Below are 20,667 nucleotides of genomic sequence, written 5' to 3' on the forward strand. Positions count from 1 at the left end.
GTCTAATTATGGCACTGAGGGGGCGGGCTGGGGCCACGGACACTAACTTATTACTAATCAAAACTTTTTTTCCCCCCATTAAATCCATCAATCTCTATCTCATTTACATTATATTACAATAAGTATATGTAATTTGGCTATGACGTATCAGTTGGGACATATCGGAAGGATTGGTTATACTCAAGTGTTGAGTTTATACTGTAGGTTGGCGTGTGTATTCTAACAGGGATCTTTATATAACAGGCCAACCTTTCTTCAATGCTTTGATACATACATATGCGTGATGGAAAGTAGGTTATAAGACCTGAAAAGCTACCATGGGAAATGTGAGCTGCCATATTTTTTATTGCCTGCAGGAGGAATCGCAAGTGTCTACAGCTACTGTACTGTAAAATATGCAGGCACACATGGAAATTGTCTTCCCATCAATGGCATAGTAGACCTTTTTTCTGTCTGTGACTAATGATTGTACTGATTACTCAACATCTGGAGCTAGTTTTGGGGGTATTTTAAAAATCTGTGGTGGCTATGTCCAGGCTGTAAGCCTTGAAAACCTTTTGGATATCTCAGAGGAAATAGGGTGAATCAAAAAATAAATATTTTCACCACCACCGTGTGGAAATAACTACAGTATTTCACTGGTACATTTGAGTTTGTTGCACCTTAAGGAAGATGGTGGATTATATTGGAACCTGACTCTGCGGTCCTCTCTTATACTGTACATCTATTTTAATCCTCACTGATATCTGCACAATGGGATTACAGGTTCCTGTGTGGCTACTACTGATCTCATTTTCTCTTTAGTTACTAAAGTTTGCAGCTGGACCCAAAGAAAATGAGGTAGTTGCCCTCAAATGTAATGAATTAAAGCCTTTGCGACTGTGCCACAACTGTGGGCTCACCGTCAGCCAAAGTGATCATGAACTGTGAGGAGCTGTGTATAAACAAGCCCCACACACACACACACACACACACAAACACGCACACGCCAAGTCTACCAGAATTGGCAGGAAGGGAAGAAATAATTGCTAGACTGCATTATAAACATTTTGTACCAACTAAGGCCCTCTGCAAATTCAATCAGTCTACTGGCTCTGGGCATGGTGACAGGGAGAGGTTAAATGATCTTCTAATCAGAGCCATGTGTCTCCACCACCAGTCTAGCCGGTCTAGAAACATCACCAAGGGTTTGATATCGGGACACCGCAGGCATACAGGGAAGCCCGCAAGTATATGGCAGTTATAAATGAGTAACTGCACTGTTAAAGTGTTGTGTGTGACAAGTCGTGTCTCAATCTCTGCGCTCTTCAATGCACAGTCTAGTTTTATTGATACAGTATGTGATTGTAGTCTGTTGACAATCTTCCTGTAAGAATGCATTTCAAAGGATCACACCAGTGTTTTACGTGTCAGCCCATCAACCAAAAGTCAAATATACTGCCAAAAGCATGATATAAATGTATGAAGGCTTTTTGTACCTTCCAGACAGCCTCTCCTCAGTCTCCATTCATTTCACTATTGCAGGACTGGCTTAGGTAGAGAAAAATTGGATTTAAGTTTGAATTTAATCTTATTTATCTCAATTCAAGTGTTATTTTCAACATCAAAATGCCGGATGAGTTTTTTCTAAGAAAAGAAAAACATCCCAGTATGGGAAAAATCAGCTTGCAGAGAACTTGCTTGAGTAGGTACTCCATCATAGTGAACACCATGTCTGTTTTGATTTTTTGTCTGTTACTTTACTATCAAGTGATAGAGCAGAACAGATTTTTCAAATCAATCTGCACATACGTTGCCACGTGATAATACTGTAGCCCTGACAACAGCAAAAGAAGACATGCTGTGTATTGTAATGGATTACCTAACTTGAGCAGGTTTTTGGCAAGTTGATGTTAATACCATGACAAAACAAAATGAAAACCAGTGCATGGAAGGTAGAATAACACACACACACACACAAAACAAAAACAAAAAAACCCACTATAACATAACTTGAAAAAAATTGTCAGGAGTAAAACATCCCAAAACACCTGGTATGGCTGTGTAATAGATACAGTTCCTGCAGTTATCAGCCAAGATTGTGGCCGTAAAGTAAAAGCTATCACAACAACAAAGAGCACCCCTTTACTGCTGACCTGTCTTTAATCTTATCTGTGCCCAGTGTAATGTGGAAAGACTTTAAAGATATAGTCCCTTAAGAGCCATGTAAGACCTAAATCAGAGCCAGAACTAATGCCAGGCTCCAACCCAGCTGGTAAGAGCACAGGAAACATCTGAGGGCAACTTCTCATGCCTGCTAGCCTTCCTGAAACTACAAGCTCTCATTCCTCTTCTCCACCTCCAATCTACGTTTGGGCTTTAACAACAAACAGCAGAGTGTGCTGACCTCCTAGCTCATGGGTGGAGGAAATTGGAGTGGCCGAGGTCGCATTCAAACAGTGTTAATCTTGTTGGTGGGGGTGCGGTACAGTTCCTTTGAAGCTCAACAAAGCTTGTCTTGCCACATCTGTGTCAATCTGCAGTGGGCCACTGACACAGTCAGGCAGTCTGAGGGCTGCCCTCTGGGGTCCAAAGGACTTGTTCACTGTCACTCAACACCAAAGGACTTGTTCACTGTCACTCAACACAACTGTTAAAAGAGGAAAGAGGCTTTGCTTAACTGTAAAGTTGAAATTGCCGATTTAAAGTAGGACATTAAGCAACTCCATTAACATTTAGTTATAGGATGCTGAATGAGTATAACATGCTGTATAATTCTCATTGGCTCAACAATAAAGACTCCTTATCCAGAATTAATCATATTTTATTGGACCCTGTAAACACCTGCAAGTTAACTTGCATGCAAGTATGTTTATGGCTAAATGTTTTGCTTCTTGGAGATTATTGGAAAATGATGAGTGTGTGTATGAAAGCATGTTACAAAAGCTTATCCCAGAAAAAAAAAATCTCACATATTATAACATATGCACTGCGCTTAGGTCTTTACAATAAAATCTTTTTTTTTTTAAATTAAACATTAATAAATAAATACATACATACATACATACATAAATGAATAAATATAATAGATAACATTTACCTTTACAACACTAAATCCATTGTTCTGCGGTATGTCAAAAAAATCCTGACAAATCAGACCAAGAATTGTTGTGTAATAATACATCTCAGACAGTCTGCGGTTTTATCAAACTGCTTTGATTAATTTGATGTTTTCATTTTACTGGTCTCGAGGGACTCTGTAACACACATCTCATTCCACATAAGACAGACCACAAACATCAAAGATGATGATATCACTCTTCCTTTGATCACTGCTGTAAAGAGAGTCTGAGCTTAAAAGGGAGAACACACCAGACCTGGCTACAACAACTATTAGCTCAATGTCGATGAATTAATGTCTGTCTCTTCCTCGTCCTCTTGTAATACGACTTGTGATATGGCAAGAAAGAATGGATACATTTCTTTAACCAAAAAGAGAGACCAGTGACAAAAACAGCCAGTTGCCTCTACCCTGTAAGTACCGAAATGCACTGTATGTAAGTATTTCCTGCTAAGAATCCCAGTCTGATTCTTTGAGCTTTAGCAGGAGATAGAAGGTTTTTCTTCAGATTGAGAGCAGATCCAACAGCTGCAATGCAGATCAGTCCAGTGAGTACAAAATCTAATTCGTTGCCCTGCATCATGGCTCTTTGCTTGTAAAACAATCTAATCATTAAACATCTGAAAGGATTTGGTGATCTGAATTTGTATAATAGATCTTTGCAATGAAGTATTACACACTGCATATTATCTGATGCTGGCAGTGTTGTCAAATACCAAAATGATTAAGGGAAGGTATGCTTTTGTACTACTCCCTCCTCTCCTTTGGGAAAGCTCGTTGTATCCTGGGAGTCTGAACATGTGCGCTGGTGCTTTGCAGGCTAGCATATATTATCAAGACATGAGAGATTACAGTCAGGAGGGGCAGCAGGTACCATCTCCAGTTTGATTTCTGGGAAAGTCTGGTCTGGGTAAATGATCTTCAGGTGCTCTTCAAACAACTCCTTGAGCTTCTTGCCTGCCATGGTGATATTAGCATCAGCCTGTAATGCAGGTAAACGCAAGAAAGATCAAAGCAATTCATTATCAGCTGTCAAGACTAAATGCTTTTGGTATTGAAAGACAAACAGGTTTTTTTTTTTGCAAATAGTACCTCACTGAGGACTGCACAGTTCCCAAAGATGAGCCTGATGTCTGATATAAACTCTGCAGTGATTTGGTAACACATGATCTGCTTAGCGTCCAGCCGTTTTTTCACAGTGGAAAGATTCATTGGCCCCTTTATAGTCTGACTGGTATTAGCACATACCTACAGTATTTAGAGAGGGGGAGATGATCAAACAATAAAACTTCATGGGCAGATGGTAAAGTAAAATTACGATTAATAGCTCATATTCATAAAGTATTACATGTCAGCATTGTGCACTAAAGGTTATTGATTTTTTTTTTCCTTTATGTGTTGTGTGATAAGCATTTCAAGCCAAAAATCTCATCAAGTGCTCCACACAAATATAGTGTTGTATATACTATGATATACAGTATATAATCTGTTATCCATTGTTTGTTCCTTGTAATAACAACTTCTACAAGCTGTTTCTGTGACAGCGAGATAAATCTTTGTGTATTTACATTACCTAATCAAAGTCTTAACTGGTAAATACTGCAGTTTTCACATCATTAAAATTACAGTTACAGTAATTCCATGTGACATTAATCCTGTAAACTTTTCTTCTGTCAGCAGCCATGTTTCCACACTCACCGAGGGGGATGCAGGATCTTGAAAGTCTGAACTCAGGTCACTGCAAAACAAGTGCAGCAACAGCCTCTCACACTTCTGCAGTATTAGAAAAAGACATCTGACTTAATACATATCAGCTGTTAAAGTAACCAACAATCCAACTACACTTTGTGGTCATAGTTTTGAATCAATGGTTGATGGCGTCTGCTTAGTTATAAACTTACATCCATCCACTGTGGTCAAATATTATTTACAACTCCATGTTGTCGAGGTTTGCATCTCATAACTTATTTAAGCATCTTTATTAGCCCTAACACTGATTCTTAGTAGTTCTTAAATCACTGCAAAGCACGACGTCTAGTGATATATTGCTTTTAAGATACTTTGATAAACATACCATTGGAATACAAAAAGAACATTTGTCAGTAGATCTGGTATTTTCTTACTTACTTACGATATATTTGCTGGATAATAGTAAAAGCAATATGGTTGCTAGGCTCAGAGTGATTAGAGATAATTTATTAAAGTATAGAGTATTAACACTACACCTACAGAGTATACAGAGTATATTTATGCGTATTAAACCCCCATTCCTGAAAGATGTCTCAAAAAGTTCCTTCATGCAGCATGCTAGCTGTGGTCAGTGAGTTTCAATGGATTACAACAGTAACCAGTTTTCACAGTGGGAAAAAAAGTATCACGTTATCCATAGAAAACTCTAAAACCACCTATTTGTTGTCTGTCCATATGCTAATCCTCACCTCCAGCTCATTAGAGGTGTTAACTTATGAACTTCTAACTGAACATTGAGTCTTTAAACTGAACTAACTATACTGAATCATAATTGTCACTGACTGAATCAGTAACTTTTAGCAGTGAAGCACTCCTCACTGGCGACTGAAAGCACTGATGTCAGCTCAGTTGTGATATAAAGTAATACCATAAAAGAAAAAGAAAATGTTGTGTCATAACTGTGGCAAATAGGTGGCTGCAGAGCTGCCTTATAAATACTGCTTGCGTGGGCCTGGTTTTGCACTGAGCTGAACAGGGAACAGAGTGAACTCCTGCTGAACTGAAGACAGAGTCAACGCTGAATGTCTCAACGGTATGATATTGATATATAATATGATATTCAAAATATAGATTTTCAGTGGAGAATCGCTTAAGTACCAATAATACTTATTTCATCATGATGATTTGTGAGTCTGTGCTCTACTATGCATATTTTTAGATTCCCTGATTGGGATGAATAACATTATGGTGCTGAACTGTTCTTGAATTGAACTAAATCACAGACGCGTTTTTCAAGCTAATTAGAACAGCAGAACTGAAACTGTATGACTTAACTGACTTAAAATGCCTAACTTTAACTGATGTAAGGTTCTCTCAACGTGACAATCTAACAATTTCTTATAATATCTTTATTGTAACCGAATTATTGCTATCATTAAAAAAAAAAGTACTGACTCGTTTGTCCACAGGGGGGAATCCTCCTTCAGAATCTGGCTCCTTTTTTACTGTTTTGGCTTCAGGTTTGCTTTCACAGTCATACTCCATCTCAGGCACTAACAGGTCACGGCAGAGAGAGCAAAGCCATTTCCCGCTAAAAAAAAAAAAAAGACAATACAAAACAAACTTATTCTTAAGTTTAAGGGTTATCTTCTTTCTCAGGTGACCACAATTTCTTGATTCTAGCACAATCATGAAAAAAAAAACATGAGTAATGAAGTTTCCATCTCAGACCAATGAAAAATAAATTTCATCTGACAAAGCTTGCCTGGGAGAGTTGAGGAGAGCTGGAATGTGGCACGTAAGGTGAAAAACTCTGGAACACTTATTACAGCACAGCAGCTCTCCACCAGTGTGACACACAGCACACAAGACTTCATTAGGGTCTTCCAGCCAAGCTTGATGCTGGTCTACCTGCTGTTCTCCTCCCAGTGAACGGATGTGATTTGGAGCATTAGATTTACTTTGGTCCTGTGGGCTACTGGGAGGCTGTGAAGGGCTTTGGAGGTTGTTGTCTATTCTTTGAGGTGGAGTTGGGACCTTGTACCCCTCAACTTGGACACTGATTTGGTGTTGGTCGCCTGTGCTGTCAGGAAGGTTGGCTCTTTGGTTGACTTGTACCTTAAATTCACAACAAAACAAACAAGCTGCGATAAATAACGACTGATACAATCAAGTCTGTGGCTGAATTTGTAGATGCATACTCCATGTGAGTCAGATAAAAGCATCTACCAAAGGTCTCATCTATATATGGAACACACAGTGGACTGTAATAGAAGTGTATTGTCTTCTTACATAGCTGCTGTCATCATCGGGCTCATCTTTGATGACAATGATGGGCCCTGGTGACGACCTTCGTCTTTTCTTGACAGCTGAGCCCACTACTCCATTGGTTTGTTGTGTTTCTAGAGGTTTCCAGGCGATAGTCCTTGGGAGCAAAGCAACAACCAATTGGAATAAAGTGAATTTCACTGGAGACATCAATGGCACAAGGGACTGAGGTCATATTAAGGTAACACTGTTCAGGACAACACAAATTTGGAGACAGAGAGAAAATCTGAGCTTTTGTGTGTGTGTGTGCATGTGTGAGTGTGTGTGTGTGTGTGCGTGTGGGCGTGTGCGTGTGTGTGCGTGTGTGTGTGTGTGTGTGTGTGTGTGTGTGTGTGTGTGCACAGCTGTCTGCTTACCCTGGTTTCTCCTCCTGGGATACAGCAGCGTACCCTGGTGAATACTGCTGTCCTTGCACTTGGGAGGAATTGAAATCAGTGTGTGTATTACTTTATCAAGAATACAACAATACATAGAGTCAAAAGTACAAATGACATTGATGACAATGACATACCATTTCTATGTGGTAAAGGAGGCTGTAGGCTCTGAGGATAGTTTGGTTTAAGTGTATATATTGGAGCACCTGAATCACTCCTCCTGTTCAGATATGTGGTCTCAATCTAAACACAGCATTGCATGCCATTTACTACACAGAAAAATATAATGTATAACAATATATTTCAGAAAGAGATGCAGTCACAACATTTAACTGGTTCAAAGTTATTGATATACTGTACATTAATGAATGGAGTCACTTGCCATCTGTCGTGGTTGAGACGAACTGACGCCGCCACCATTAATGGGGAGCGGTGTTATATAAGTGTACAAAGGTGAAGGGGAAAATACATCCATAGGTTTGGGTTGGTAGCTGGAGCTGCTTGCCATCCCCCTCAGAGGCTTCAAATGCATGAAGGATAAACAGAAAGATGAAGGGAAATACTGCATTAATTCTACATTCCTGTCAAGCATGTGATGGTGGAGGTGGAGATGAAAGGTGCACTTTCATTACTCCTGTGTGGCTGTGTGGGTTGACGCCCCTTGGCAACAACCAGAACACAGACTAAACCATAAACAAAAGACTCAGATCTTTCAAACAGATGTGCCTGACTTATTTTTAGTCCATATAATCTTGCAGGTGCAGTTAACCTTTCTCTACTTGCAGTGTATGAAGAAAAATAGCGCTTCTAGAGAATATTTCTGTTTCCGTTTTACCCCATTACATTATACTAACGATATCACACTTCACATTGCATTTACTTACTTTGATTCTAACCATTTTCATCAACATCAACAAAACTTACAAAACCTTCAAAGAATTCACTGATGTTAACAGTAAAAAGGCTGTGAAACAACAGAGAGATTTGAAACTTACCTTACCAATTCAGCTTTTCTTTATACAAAAGTTACATGATTCCTTCCTTTTCCTTTAAGTTCATCATATCGTGGTTAAAGGAGAACAAAAGCTAACACAATCTAAAAACCTACTCAGCAGTACTGTTTACTACACATGACGTGTAGTAAAACATGCATGATGCAAGAACACTTGTGTATTTCTTAACTGTGGAGAATACCCCAGAGTTCATTATACAACTATAACAGCTTGTTCACATCAGTATGATGCAACTTATGTGCGCACTTCACACACCACTATTGTGTTGTGAATGAGCTTATACTTCAGAGCTCGAACCAAAACACCCTGTGAACTAGACTAAACAACTTGGATGATGAGATATTATCAACCACCTCTCGTGGAGTCTTAGGTCCGTCCCGTGTCACATGCTGGCTGCTGTTGTACTGCAGATTTAGCTGTTTTATGATTTTGAGTCATAAGCTTGTCCAAGACTCAAATCCATCTTGACAAGGAAAGACATAAATTGCCCAGGATGTGAAGGCTGTCAGCTCTATTTAGGACAATGCCATCAGCTGTCGCTACTTGTTAAGAGGGCTTGTCAGTCAAACGGACACATGAACATGTGCACACTCATCACTCATACACAGAAATGCACACTAACCTGGGGCGTAAACCCAGGGCTCGGTAGGCTGCTGGTTGGACTGACATGGTTAGGGGGAGGCACCATAAACCTGCGGCCTTGTTGAGGAGGCATACAGTGGGAGGGAGAGCCTCCTTGAAGGGGCCCCGGGATGGTTCGCTGGAGTCGGACACTCTGGTACCATGTCCAAGGTGGAGGAGGTGGCTGGGGCTGCCAGTGGGTCTGTGGGTTCAGTTTGTCCACCTGCATCTGGAGTTGAGCCAGAGTATTATGGGGGGCTCCTAAGGCAAAGCTGTGGGGTGAGCCTGAGGGGCCCTGCCCAGGGTGGGAGAGCTGATGCGGGATACCCTGAAAACCTCCCAGCTGATGTCCTGGTACACTCTCCACCACTAAAGAGCCTGAGGGGACATACACACAGAGACAGGATGAGCATAACAAGTAGGGATGGAAAAAATGCACAATAAAGGCAAAACCTCTCCAGAGCACTGTGGTGAAGAGAGGGTTTAGGCAGTAATACAGTGAAAGGTTTGGGAAACTTTTGGGGGGTATTAAGTAGGACTGCAACTAATGATAATTTTATCAATTAAATTATTGATTAAAGTATCAATTAACCTGTTAAAATGTTTTAGATTGTTGTTGTTTAGAATATAAAATGTGGATAAAACGCTGGGAATCACACGTTCCCAGAGCCAAAGTTGATGTCTTCAAATTGCTTGTTTTGACATTCAAAAATCCACATATTAGGAAGGCTGGAGGCACAAAATGTTTGGGATTTTTATTTGATAATAGCATAATATGCTTGACTAAATCCATTAAAGAATTCTCAATATTTCCGGCGATTAATTTTCTGTTGACTAACTAATCTTTTTCAGCCCAAATCGCAAGCACGAATGAGTTGCAACTGCAACAATCTGGCAGCAGTTTGGGACCCTGTCAAGCTCTGGGCCCACAGAATTCTTTTGAGCTTGACCTCCGATTCAAAATGATGAAGGAGAACCAGCAAAGCTCTATGAAGCGGTGAGATTTGCATGAATAAAGTGGCAGCGAGTGATCGAAATACTTTAAATTTATTTCATCACACAATCAGTCATGCACTAACCATTGCTAGAATGACCCAACCCCTATAGACAAGCAACAATAATAAGAGGGTTTGGGAGAACGGTGAGATACAAAATTGACTGGTGTGTGGTGGAACACCTCTTCTGATGCGGTGTCAAGGTAAATAACGTATACAATTCACTATTCTGTTTTGATGTTGTTCAGAGAATATGACTGTTTAATCAGTGAGTTTTAAAAGAGCAGCAGTCGCTTTTGAGGGACAGATACAATCGGCAAGACAAAAAACATGAGAGTGAAGGAGCTAACAGTAACTTCTTGTGGTTTTTGCAGGTTTTACAGTACAAACATAGCCCACTACCATCATGTGACTTTTTTAGTCCATCAGTCCATCAGGAGTCACCTCAGTTGGAACATTTCATGTTCAAAATGATTGGTGTGGGCACAATCTTGTGACAGGAGATTGTGAAGCATTTGACCTTTTCAACATTATTCTTAAAATTAGCCGGTAATACACTACAGTTAAATTTAAGTGAGGTTTAAAGGTATCAAAAGTGACAGAAAACAACAGTTACCACTGATGTGCCAAGTACAAAACAAATCCATTCTCAGGGTGGTTCTAGATTAGCTGCTATTACAGAGACATTTGTTTATGTCTTACCCAGATCAACATTTGAGGCCCAGTAAGAGGATCGACACTGGAACCGTACAGTGCTCTGTGGTATAAACGAGGTACTGCATTTTGCCCGCAGGAGGTTTCCAATCTGAAACAGAATCTGCAACAGAAGGGGTGTTATTAATAATTTTCAGATGAGGGCACTTGTGTGTTACAAAAGACATATGTTCCCACTTCATCCAGTCCAAGATAGATCTGGCTCCTAACAGGAGTTTCACATCAGGAAAATAAGACTGTGATGAGATACTGTAGAGTGGATAAATCATCAGACAGGCCTTACCAAACGTTTACAGTACAAGAGGGCTGTGCCTCCATTCCTGGCTGTGGCCCACTTGGTGAAGCCGATGACATGATCCAGGTGTCTGGATAGATAGCCGATGTCCTCCTGTTGCTTTTGCAAGACGCACTCATGATCCTTTGTTACAGCCTGGAAAACATGAATAAATGAACATTTGCAGTGTTCAAATGGCTTAAGGGGATGTGCTCTCTGGGCCGCAGGATAAGGCAGTCAACTGAGCTTGCAAGCAAGTACTGTTTTTCCTCTGGAAACACTATGGTAAGCTACAGGTACAGCGTGTAACTAATATGGAAAATAACATTACTTGTTGTCATACCTCAAGTTGATTGACCAGCATCTTGCCCTTCTTGTTAATCTCAAGGATTAAACTGCAGATGGAGTTCTTTATTTCATTGTGAACAGATGTACGGGTCTGATCAGCTTGAAGTAGTCTGCAAGAATTAAATAACATCATGACGAACTTTTTCAAAGACCGCCATAAACTTTAAGCACCTATAAATTTACTTTATGGTTTCACAGTTTCAGTACTTGCCATATGTGTGTATGTGGAGATACATACCCATGGTTTATCGAGTTTGACACTTCTTCAATGACTTTCTTTTTCTCCTGCAGCTGTTGGGTCATGTTCTCCATGTGCTGTTTGTGGTTTTTATAAGCATCTTCCAGAAACTGGTAACTAATCCAAAAAGATCATTAAAGGATGAGGCTGATGATTCTCTATATTTGTCTTATTCATGTGCAGAGCCAAACCAGCAATGATCTGATCCTATTTACAAGTAGTGTGTGTATCCAAAGTCTGGTACGTCTTATTCCTCTGTACTGTAGACCTCTGTTATTGTCCAAAAACTATTAAAAACACATCAGTGAGAAACATCATTGCCCTGGGTAACATGTTATTTCGTCACAATGACTACTAACAGAGATCACATTTTCAGTCTCTGGAGAGTAGTTCTGTGTAAGGCAGACAACACTGTGCATGCCTGGGAATGTAGTTCTGTTTACAGAGCTTTGCTGTGCTACATATCACAACCTCTTGACTTTGGACTACATTGTAAATTTCTCAAACAATTTCGGCACAAAGTCAAAGGTTTGGACAACAGTGGTCTACGGTACAGAGGAATGCAATATATGAGGCTTTGGATGCACACACAATGCTTGTAAGTAGGATCAATTCATTGTTGGTTTGGCTCTGTACATAAGATTTACTGACAATAAGAAAAATATAGAAAATCGCCAGCCATATCCTTTAAGTCAATGGACACAAGATAAAAACATACCAAGGTTATGTATAGTAATATTAGTAATGTACTTTTGTTAAGTTTTTGCCCCTCCCCTCCTCAACTGGTTTGACATCAAGTTATGATAGCCATGATAATATTTTGAATATCAAAATGTATATTCATGTAGTGCTTATTTATAAAAAATCACATGCCTGATGGTTGAGTTAAGGCACATCACATTGAACTGTATGGTTTTGTTAAGTTAATGTAAATATCAAACAAAATTGAAATTTCTATGCAGGCAATCAAGCCATTAAATGATATTGTATTATAAATTGTAACGGTACTTGTGGTCCTTGTGCTTGACCAGTTGGCAGTCACGACAGGTTAGCAGGTCACAGGTCTCACAGAACAGCTTCAGTGGCTCTTGTTTGTGGACGTCACAGAACATCGGCCTCTGAGTCGACACATCATGCACCTCTGGAAAACAACAGAGTGCTCATCATTTGAATCTTCATTTGAGGTACATGACATTATTTGTTATATCCATTGCCTGAGAACTGTCACTTTAGACCGTATGTCTCAAGCTAATGTTTAAAATAATGCTTACAGTAACTGAGCTTAAAAGTTTATTTTGAACACTAGCAGTAGAGATTTTATTTTTGATATACTTTATGTTAAATTTTGATGTATCAATTAAACATCATGTATTGGATTTTTAAAAATACTTTACATTGAACCCAGAGCAAAACGTGTTGTGCTGATACCATAATAGCTCTTCCCTTCGTCATGGAAACACCACAAGTATTTCACTGAAGGAAATAACAGAGGTAAGGACACTGGTCAGAATACCTTGTGATACTTCTGTCTTCTGTCTGATGGTGTGGTCTTTGGTAAATTTGACTCTTTGGTGGGCTTCCACACAGGTGGCACACAGGTACTCAACACAGTCAACACAAAATCCGGCGGCTTCTGTGTTGTCCTCACAGGTCATGCAGAGCTATGGACAGGTAACACGAGGCATTAGAGACTGATGCATCCTCTGCAAATTACATCCAATTTTATCTGCAAGAATGATGTCAGAGTGGGAAAAGTGGTCATACCCACTCAACTCAATTGCTACTCCTGTTGTGAAGCACCTTGGGTGTACGTGATGCCAAGAGAGGACACAGGTTTTTATCTCTGCTGTTTAAATTGAACGCCTTTATAATATCAGTTACTCTCTCATACCATTTCAAAATATCATGACATTTAACTTAAAAAGTGATGCATTTTCTTACTAACCTGGACTGTCCTCTCCACTGTGCTGCTGGGAGCCTCCACTGAGTCCTTCACAAAGACATTTTCCATCACATCTACCTCCATACACTCCTGCCTGCACACCGGACAGCGGATCACGTTGACTGGAATACAACAGGAACACACACACACACACACACACATTTAGTGTAAATCAGTAACTTGATTGCAAGCAGTTCACACATTTGTGCACACAACAGCTTTGCAGGGCCACAAGGAATCTTCCCTCTCTTGCATAAAGGGAAGAAGGTGATACCCTGTATCGATCCAGGGTTATTGTTTGTAAACAAGTGACTCACGTGGTTTGGTCGCGCTGTCAACCTGGGGGTTTGGCGGCTCTGTGGTGGCCAAATTCCTCGAGGGTGAAGGCAAACATTTCTTGCAAAAAGAGTGCAGACACGGTAGAAGTTTGGGTTCTCGACTATGAAAGTTTAGATGACAAACGGGGCAAGTGTCCAGGTAATTCTGTCCGGTTGCACCGGACTTCTCCTCTTGCACTGGCATGCTTTCAGCTTCGTTCTCAACGATGATGACAGCAGCATCCAACAACTCCTGTTTGTCTGTCTGTCCTTCCATTTGTTGCACTTTTATCCAAATTCTGTCCACCTATGGCTAGATGTGCGTGCAGAAGATGTACACACACACAGGCAAGCAAATCAGGCTCAAGTGTCATTTTCCTCCTGCAATTCCCGTAGAGAGCATCTTCTCACACCTGCTTTCCCTCCTCACTCTCAGTCGGTTCAGTCTTTTTTAAACACCGCATTAATAATTCTACTCACGTTATCTTTTCATAAAACGCCAATATATCAATTGGAGCATCTAACCTGTGGCAAAAAAAGGGTGTCGTACGCTTGCGTGCCGCAGATGTTGCTCAAATTGCACCGCACGAGCTCGTTGCTGCACACGAGGGGTGGGGTCTAAAGAGTGCGCGCTCTGATAGGAGGAACATTGAGCTGAGTGATGGAGGGCAAACTCTACAGGTCAATGGCTGATGTTTGAGTTCACTCTGAGAATTAGAGCATTACTAAGGAGTCGTGGTTATTAATTAACACAACTGCTGTAATTTATTGGCCGAGTATGTATGTTACATCATTGTTTACATTGGTTTGCCCTCCAATAAATTTGGGCTTTATCACTGAAAGTTGTAGTGATAATAGAAACCTGACAACACCAAAAGATTTACAGTATAATTATGCTCAGAAAATAAATAATTTAAACCCTTTCCATCCTTTAAGAACCATAACTATCATTTATATCATATAAATATATGCCTGAAGGTGAGTGGACTCAATTAAATTCCATTATTACAAATTTTAAATATCAAAGTACCAGAAAAAACTGGGTAGGATTTTTTATGTCAAATGCAATAATGCTACACTATCACTTAAATGCATGGTGATCAACAGTCAGTTTGAGGAAATCTTTGATTTATTTTTTGTTATTAAAAAACATTTGTTCAATTTTTTTTGGTATGGCTTTCAAGTATGTATTGTTTATTGTTAAGAGGATCCCCATTAGCTTCCACTGACATGGTTGCTAGTCTTTCTGGGGTACATTAGTGCACACAAATATATATAAGACAAGATCTATACATGTACAGTTATTTAAAAAGCAAACAAACACTACAAATAGGATGAAAATAAAAAAAAAACCCCATCATAATCAATGAATATTTGACTACATATAATAACAACAAGATTCTCTTTTATCAGGTATACAACAATGCATGTTGAAAATCTGATTAATATTGACATAAGATTATGAAGGGTAGGAGGCGGGGAGATTTGGCAGCTGACTGGTGGAATTAACCCTTTGACTTCACCTTTTATTGCAAACATTTTAAACAAAACATAATTTAAAACCTTCCTAACAGCACAATATGCCACAATGCGCAGCCCAAAAGTTCTGCAAGTTCATCATCATTGCCAGGTCCACCTGTTTGAGTGTAACTCAAGTCTGCAAATCAAATGCCGTCTTTAAGAAGTACACATTTAAGTACATGGAAGTTATAGCATCAAGGTCCAATGTTCAGGGTCATGCAATAAATTACCTATTAGTCAGGCTAGAGAGCAGTTCTGTTCATCCGCATTGGCTCAAACATGAATCTGACTGCAGAAAACCACAGTATTCCTCTCAGGGATGGAAACCGTATTCCACTGCTGGGATTGGGCACTTATGGGGACCCTCGAACGGTGAGAAAGATTTTACATTTGCACAAGAACAAGGTTTGTTAAAGACTGCTTAACCAGGAGGGTCTGTTTTTATTGCTTGTAGTGATTGTTACATTTACAAGTGTTTGTAATGTCATTGTAAAAATGAATATATCATCAGAACAAGAATGGATATTTGCACAAGCTACAGCATGACTAAATCAAAACCAGGTCAAATATTTGAATATACAAAGTAATAATAAAATATGTCAATTTTTTTGTGGATTTCTGATAGACACCAAAAGGCACAGCACTTGAATGTGTCAAGCTGGCCATAGATGTGGGTTACAGGCACTTTGATGGGGCATTGGTGTATTTCAATGAGCACGAAGTTGGCCAAGCCATTAGGGAAAAGATTGCTGATGGAACCGTTAGAAGAGAGGACATCTTTTACTGCGGAAAGGTAATAAGTTCCTCTGATTTTGACATTTAAACACTGAAGCATGTGCTGTTCTCCACAATGAGTTAACTGCAACTGTTTTCTAAGTAGATCTCTGTTATCTTCTTCAGCTCTGGAATACCTTCCACCCACCAGAGTTGGTGAGACCGGCCTTGGAGAGGACACTGAAAGCCTTGAAACTAGATTATGTGGATCTTTATATCATTGAGCTTCCCATGGCCTTCAAGGTTTCTAGTACACACATACACACTTAGGTGGTAGTTAATTTATCAGCCATCTGTTTATTGTTTGGACATTGTCCCTACATACGGTGATAGTGGTAATGTTTAGTTTAGATAATGCTGTTATAATTTCCCTTATCCAAAAGTAATTGTCCAAACTAAGAAGAAACTTTGGTTTCAAAATGAAGATCAATCAATGTAAAAGAAAGATAGAATCAGAAATGCTAACATGAAACAAAACATCTGTATGGCCACATTCAACATACAGTTTTGGACAAAATAATCATATATTTTCATATTTTTGTGTGATATTGCATGAAACAGCACCATTAACTTGTATATTTATGTATGGTAGCTGTTACAGTAGCTCATGTGTGGCATGTGGCTGATGCTTGGTTTAAGTTTTGGGATAAGATTAGTCAGCCAGGGTTATCACTGGGCAACTAGACCAGTTTGGCTAGATTAATACACAATGCATAATAAGCATATGCTTTTTGGTAGTTGTTAGATATTTGTATATGCCACTTATGTAATATTACAGCATCACCATGACCAGATCATACCCACTAAGAAAGTGCAAGTATTGTTTAAATTATGCTTAAATTTTAGCCTGGAAAAGATTTCTATCCTAAAGATCAGAATGGAAAACACATCTACCACCACACAGACCTCCGTGCAACATGGGAGGTGAGTTTTCAACAGTCCTGCTTTTTGACAACTTTGCATGATGCTTTTTCAGACAATCCTGCTCATCTTCTCGTTGTTGGTTTCTCTTCCTTCCGATATTACGAGTATGAACTAAACATATGAAGCACATCAAAAACAGCTATAATATGAATGTAAAATCAGTGTAATTTCATTTGATCCAGGGTTGCTACTTAAAATTGGCTCTCCCTTCTCCATCTTTAAGGATCTGCCTTTTTTTCTTTTGCATTCAGTGGTGCTTTGAATATACTGTATGCCATTAATGTCATCAAAGAAAATAAAAACATTAAACAATGAATCAACCACTTTGAGATGGACGAATATCACATGGCATGCATGTGATGTTCTTCTTCTTATACTTCAATATTGCTGCTGGAATATTCTTTGCTGCAGCATCAGAGACTGTCAAAGACAATGCCATAAATAGTAAACCTGTATTCATAGATCTATCTTTTTTTCTTCAGTGCACACTGCTTTATGTTTTTCTGCACTATCTCAGTGAGTCTGTAAAGACAATCATAGTACATTTTTGAGGGGATTTACCATATATCTTGTCCTCTCAACAGGCTTTAGAGGCTTGCGTAGACGCAGGGCTGGTTAAGTCTCTGGGAGTCTCCAACTTCAACCGCAGACAGCTGGAACTGCTGCTGAACAAACCTGGCCTCAAGCACAAGCCTGTATCCAACCAGGTGAGCCCTCCTTGTCTCTTTAGCTTCTACCTTTTCTTAGGAGGACAGTCTGCCCTCACTGACATCAGAGATACAGTAGCATATGTAGTATAGTACATTTTTGTGGCAAAGTTCTGCTTTTCATTCAAGTAAATGTAAAAGAAATACAAAAAAAACCCTAAATACCCTTACTTGATTGAAGGATTTACCATTATTTGGTGAAATGATCTGTCTTATTATGATCAAATTACATATAGATATCTATTATTTAGTTAGTTATTGTTGGTGAACATTCCCGCATTCCTAAAAGTTGGAATAGCTGTTTATCCTACAGACTGCTAATGTGTGCTCAATACTGAACAAACTTAAAGGTGCAGTATGTAGAATTTAGTGTTATCTAGCAGAACAGACTTGGCAGAAATGTTATATAATATTCATAAGTATGTTTTAATTAGTGTATAATCCCATGAAAATAAGAATCATCGTGTTTTTCTTACCTTTGAATGAGTTCTTTATATCTGCAGAGGGAGTGGGTCCTCTTCCACGGAGGCCGCCATGTTGCACCGCCATGTTTCTGCAGTAGCCCAGATGAGACAAACCAAACACTGGCTAGAGAGGGCCTTTTGCATTTTTGACAAATTTCGCAGCCATCATAGGTCTCGTACTTGCTTGGAAGGGATCTCACTGCTAGATGCCACTAAATTCTACACACTGGTCCTTTAAATGAAATAGTAAAAAAACTATATCAAAATGCATCTCCCTTTAGTTTAAATTGTATTAACAAGTGTGGGTCCTTCTTAAAAAATGTAACTTTTCTTTATGGAAGAGTAAAAGGTGTACATTTAATGACTACTTGAGGCCAAATTTGTATTTAATCAATGTATTTCTTATGTTTTTTCTCCCAAGACAACATTCTTGTGTATTTTCTTCTTGCTTAGGTTGAATGCCACCCGTACTTCACACAACCCAAGCTTCTGGAGTACTGTCGTCAGAATGACATTGTGATTGTTGGCTACTGCCCAATTGGCTCCTCCAGAGATGCATCCTGGTATGAAGATTTAAGGAGACATTAATTTTTTTCAAGGCCGGTCTGATATTTTTAAAAATAAGTTGCTGACAGATGATACTTTGTAATTTTTTTTTTTCCCCCTGGAATTGCATTCATGGAAAAACCTTTGAAACAGCATTTTTAGACAATCACATGACACCAAAATTCCCTGCAATATTTATTCAAAGGCAGGGGAAACAGGGAGAAATACGGATAAGTGAATGAGCAAAATCTGCAAAGTAAAATAACCTCTATTTTATTGGTAATGTAATGTGATTGGCCAGTGTCAAATATTTCTTAAAGTGATACCGCTTTATCAGCCTTGACACTTAAATTTGCTTCTCTGTCTTTGGCTTAGGGTGAATTTAACGTGTCCTCCACTGCTGGATGATGAGCTGATTGTATCCATTGGGAAAAAGTACAATAAGAGCAGTGCCCAGGTGGCTCTGCGCTTCAATGTCCAAAGAGGAGTTGTAGTGATCCCAAAGAGCTTCAACCCCGAGAGAATCAAACACAACTTCCAGGTTTACTTAAATACTTTTTCCCCCCCTTTTATTATACCAGGGCATGTGGGGATTGATATACACAGTAAATGCACTTGTCAATAAGATATTATGCCACCAAATATTCTATTTTATACAGTATTCATAAATTCATTTAAATGATTTTCATAGAACCTTTGTTTTTGTTACAGATATTTGATTTTTCACTCACCGACGAAGAAATGAAAGCTATTGAAGCACTGAACAAAAATATTCGTTTTGTGGAGCTACCGATGTAAGTGTAACTAAATACTGCACTGTGTAATTTGTATTGTGGTGTGTTGCTTTGCGCTGTTGTATAATTCAAGAAAAGTTTTCTAAAAGACAAATATGTATATGTATCTTCCTCATCATTATGCTCAAACAATAACACTTTTTTTTTTGTTTTGACACAGGTGGAGTGACCATCCAGAGTACCCATTTCATGATGAATATTAAACCTTTTCATTATTTGTGATGTGCATAACTTCCTGTCATACAGCTAATAAGAACAAAACATGGATTCAGACTTGTTGGCATCATCAACAACCTTACTTAACTAATAAACTATTCAATGATGTATTTTCTGGTTCATTTTCATACTAAACACTAGAGGGCTCTAGTTCACAGCGAATGAAGAGTACACATACTGACTTTCAAGGAAAACATCCAGTTCTATTGTGTGCTGACAAAGCAGTTTATTTGTTGGATGTGAGTTTCATATGAGTCTCATGTGATGCACATGTAATTTTAAAAGAAGATTTAAATGAATTGTTGCATTGAATTGCTGCCATAAATAAAGTTTGGTTTGAAAATAAGACCTTTGGATTGAATGTGGCAAAAGACATCATATTTTGAGAACTACATGTTGACTATGGCTTCTGTGGTTTACTTAAATAGTCATCCAGGTTTGTCTTTACATTATCTGTTTTTTTTCAGATACATCATGATGGCCATGTGATCTCTATATTTCTCTATATTAAGCAGTGGCTGATTCCTTCTCAGGCAGCACTGCTTGTGATATTGATAGTGTTTAAAGGAAAGAATGACAACCTTTGTTTTTTTTACCGTGAGTGTGTCACTCCTGGCCTTCACGGCACATTTTTTAAACAATAAAAGTTGACCTGTTCCAGGCGAGGTTAAAAAGTCAGCTGTGTTAGAGCAAACAACCCAGATATAGAAGTTAGTCAGTCCAAAATAAAAACATATAAAAATGGCCTCTTAAAGGTTTCTCAACAAT

At 39.0% G+C, this 20,667-nt stretch overlaps 2 protein-coding genes across 3 annotated transcripts; one reads left to right on the top strand and one right to left on the bottom strand.

Annotated features, from left to right (window-relative positions):
• Positions 1–2,788: 2,788 nt before the first annotated feature.
• On the bottom strand, positions 2,789–14,556 carry LOC137183356 (transcription intermediary factor 1-alpha-like). Of its 2 annotated transcripts, XM_067590352.1 has the most exons (18): positions 13,954–14,556; positions 13,640–13,758; positions 13,208–13,355; positions 12,703–12,835; positions 11,695–11,811; positions 11,452–11,566; positions 11,118–11,264; positions 10,823–10,937; positions 9,127–9,503; positions 7,874–8,011; positions 7,629–7,734; positions 7,474–7,531; positions 7,082–7,214; positions 6,555–6,907; positions 6,245–6,380; positions 4,799–4,873; positions 4,193–4,348; positions 2,789–4,082 (listed from the first exon to the last, which is right to left on the bottom strand). In XM_067590352.1, the coding sequence occupies exons 1-18, from the start codon at positions 14,228–14,230 to the stop codon at positions 3,921–3,923; spliced, it is 2,865 nt and encodes a 954-aa protein (XP_067446453.1). In that variant the 5' UTR covers positions 14,231–14,556; the 3' UTR covers positions 2,789–3,920. The 2 variants fall into 2 exon arrangements, with proteins under 2 accessions (XP_067446453.1, XP_067446454.1); XM_067590353.1 differs by lacking the exon at positions 2,789–4,082 and having other exon boundaries at positions 4,306–4,348; positions 4,799–4,838.
• A 1,153-nt stretch (positions 14,557–15,709) lies between these two features.
• Positions 15,710–20,245, top strand: LOC137183357 (aldo-keto reductase family 1 member D1-like). Its single transcript, XM_067590354.1, has 9 exons — positions 15,710–15,846; positions 16,100–16,267; positions 16,375–16,491; positions 17,095–17,172; positions 17,757–17,879; positions 18,797–18,906; positions 19,265–19,430; positions 19,601–19,683; positions 19,844–20,245. The coding sequence occupies exons 1-9, from the start codon at positions 15,754–15,756 to the stop codon at positions 19,884–19,886; spliced, it is 981 nt and encodes a 326-aa protein (XP_067446455.1). The 5' UTR covers positions 15,710–15,753; the 3' UTR covers positions 19,887–20,245.
• The last annotated feature ends 422 nt before the right edge of the window (positions 20,246–20,667 follow it).

This window comes from Thunnus thynnus, chromosome 5 (genome assembly GCF_963924715.1).
Source record: "Thunnus thynnus chromosome 5, fThuThy2.1, whole genome shotgun sequence".
NCBI lineage: Eukaryota > Metazoa > Chordata > Actinopteri > Scombriformes > Scombridae > Thunnus > Thunnus thynnus.

Excerpts from the sequence above, each read along its gene's own strand:
- LOC137183357 (XM_067590354.1), top strand. The coding sequence starts at position 15,754 with ATGAATCTGACTGCAGAAAACCACAGTATTCCTCTCAGGGATGGAAAC. Across the intron at positions 17,880-18,796 it reads ACAAGCCTGTATCCAACCAG|GTTGAATGCCACCCGTACTT; the intron begins GTGAGCCCTCCT and ends CTTCTTGCTTAG. Across the intron at positions 18,907-19,264 it reads TCCTCCAGAGATGCATCCTG|GGTGAATTTAACGTGTCCTC; the intron begins GTATGAAGATTT and ends TCTTTGGCTTAG.
- LOC137183356 (XM_067590352.1), bottom strand. The coding sequence starts at position 14,230 with ATGGAAGGACAGACAGACAAACAGGAGTTGTTGGATGCTGCTGTCATC. Across the intron at positions 11,812-12,702 it reads GTCAAGCACAAGGACCACAA|TTACCAGTTTCTGGAAGATG; the intron begins GTACCGTTACAA and ends TTTTTGGATTAG. Across the intron at positions 11,265-11,451 it reads TGCTGGTCAATCAACTTGAG|GCTGTAACAAAGGATCATGA; the intron begins GTATGACAACAA and ends CATGTTTTCCAG.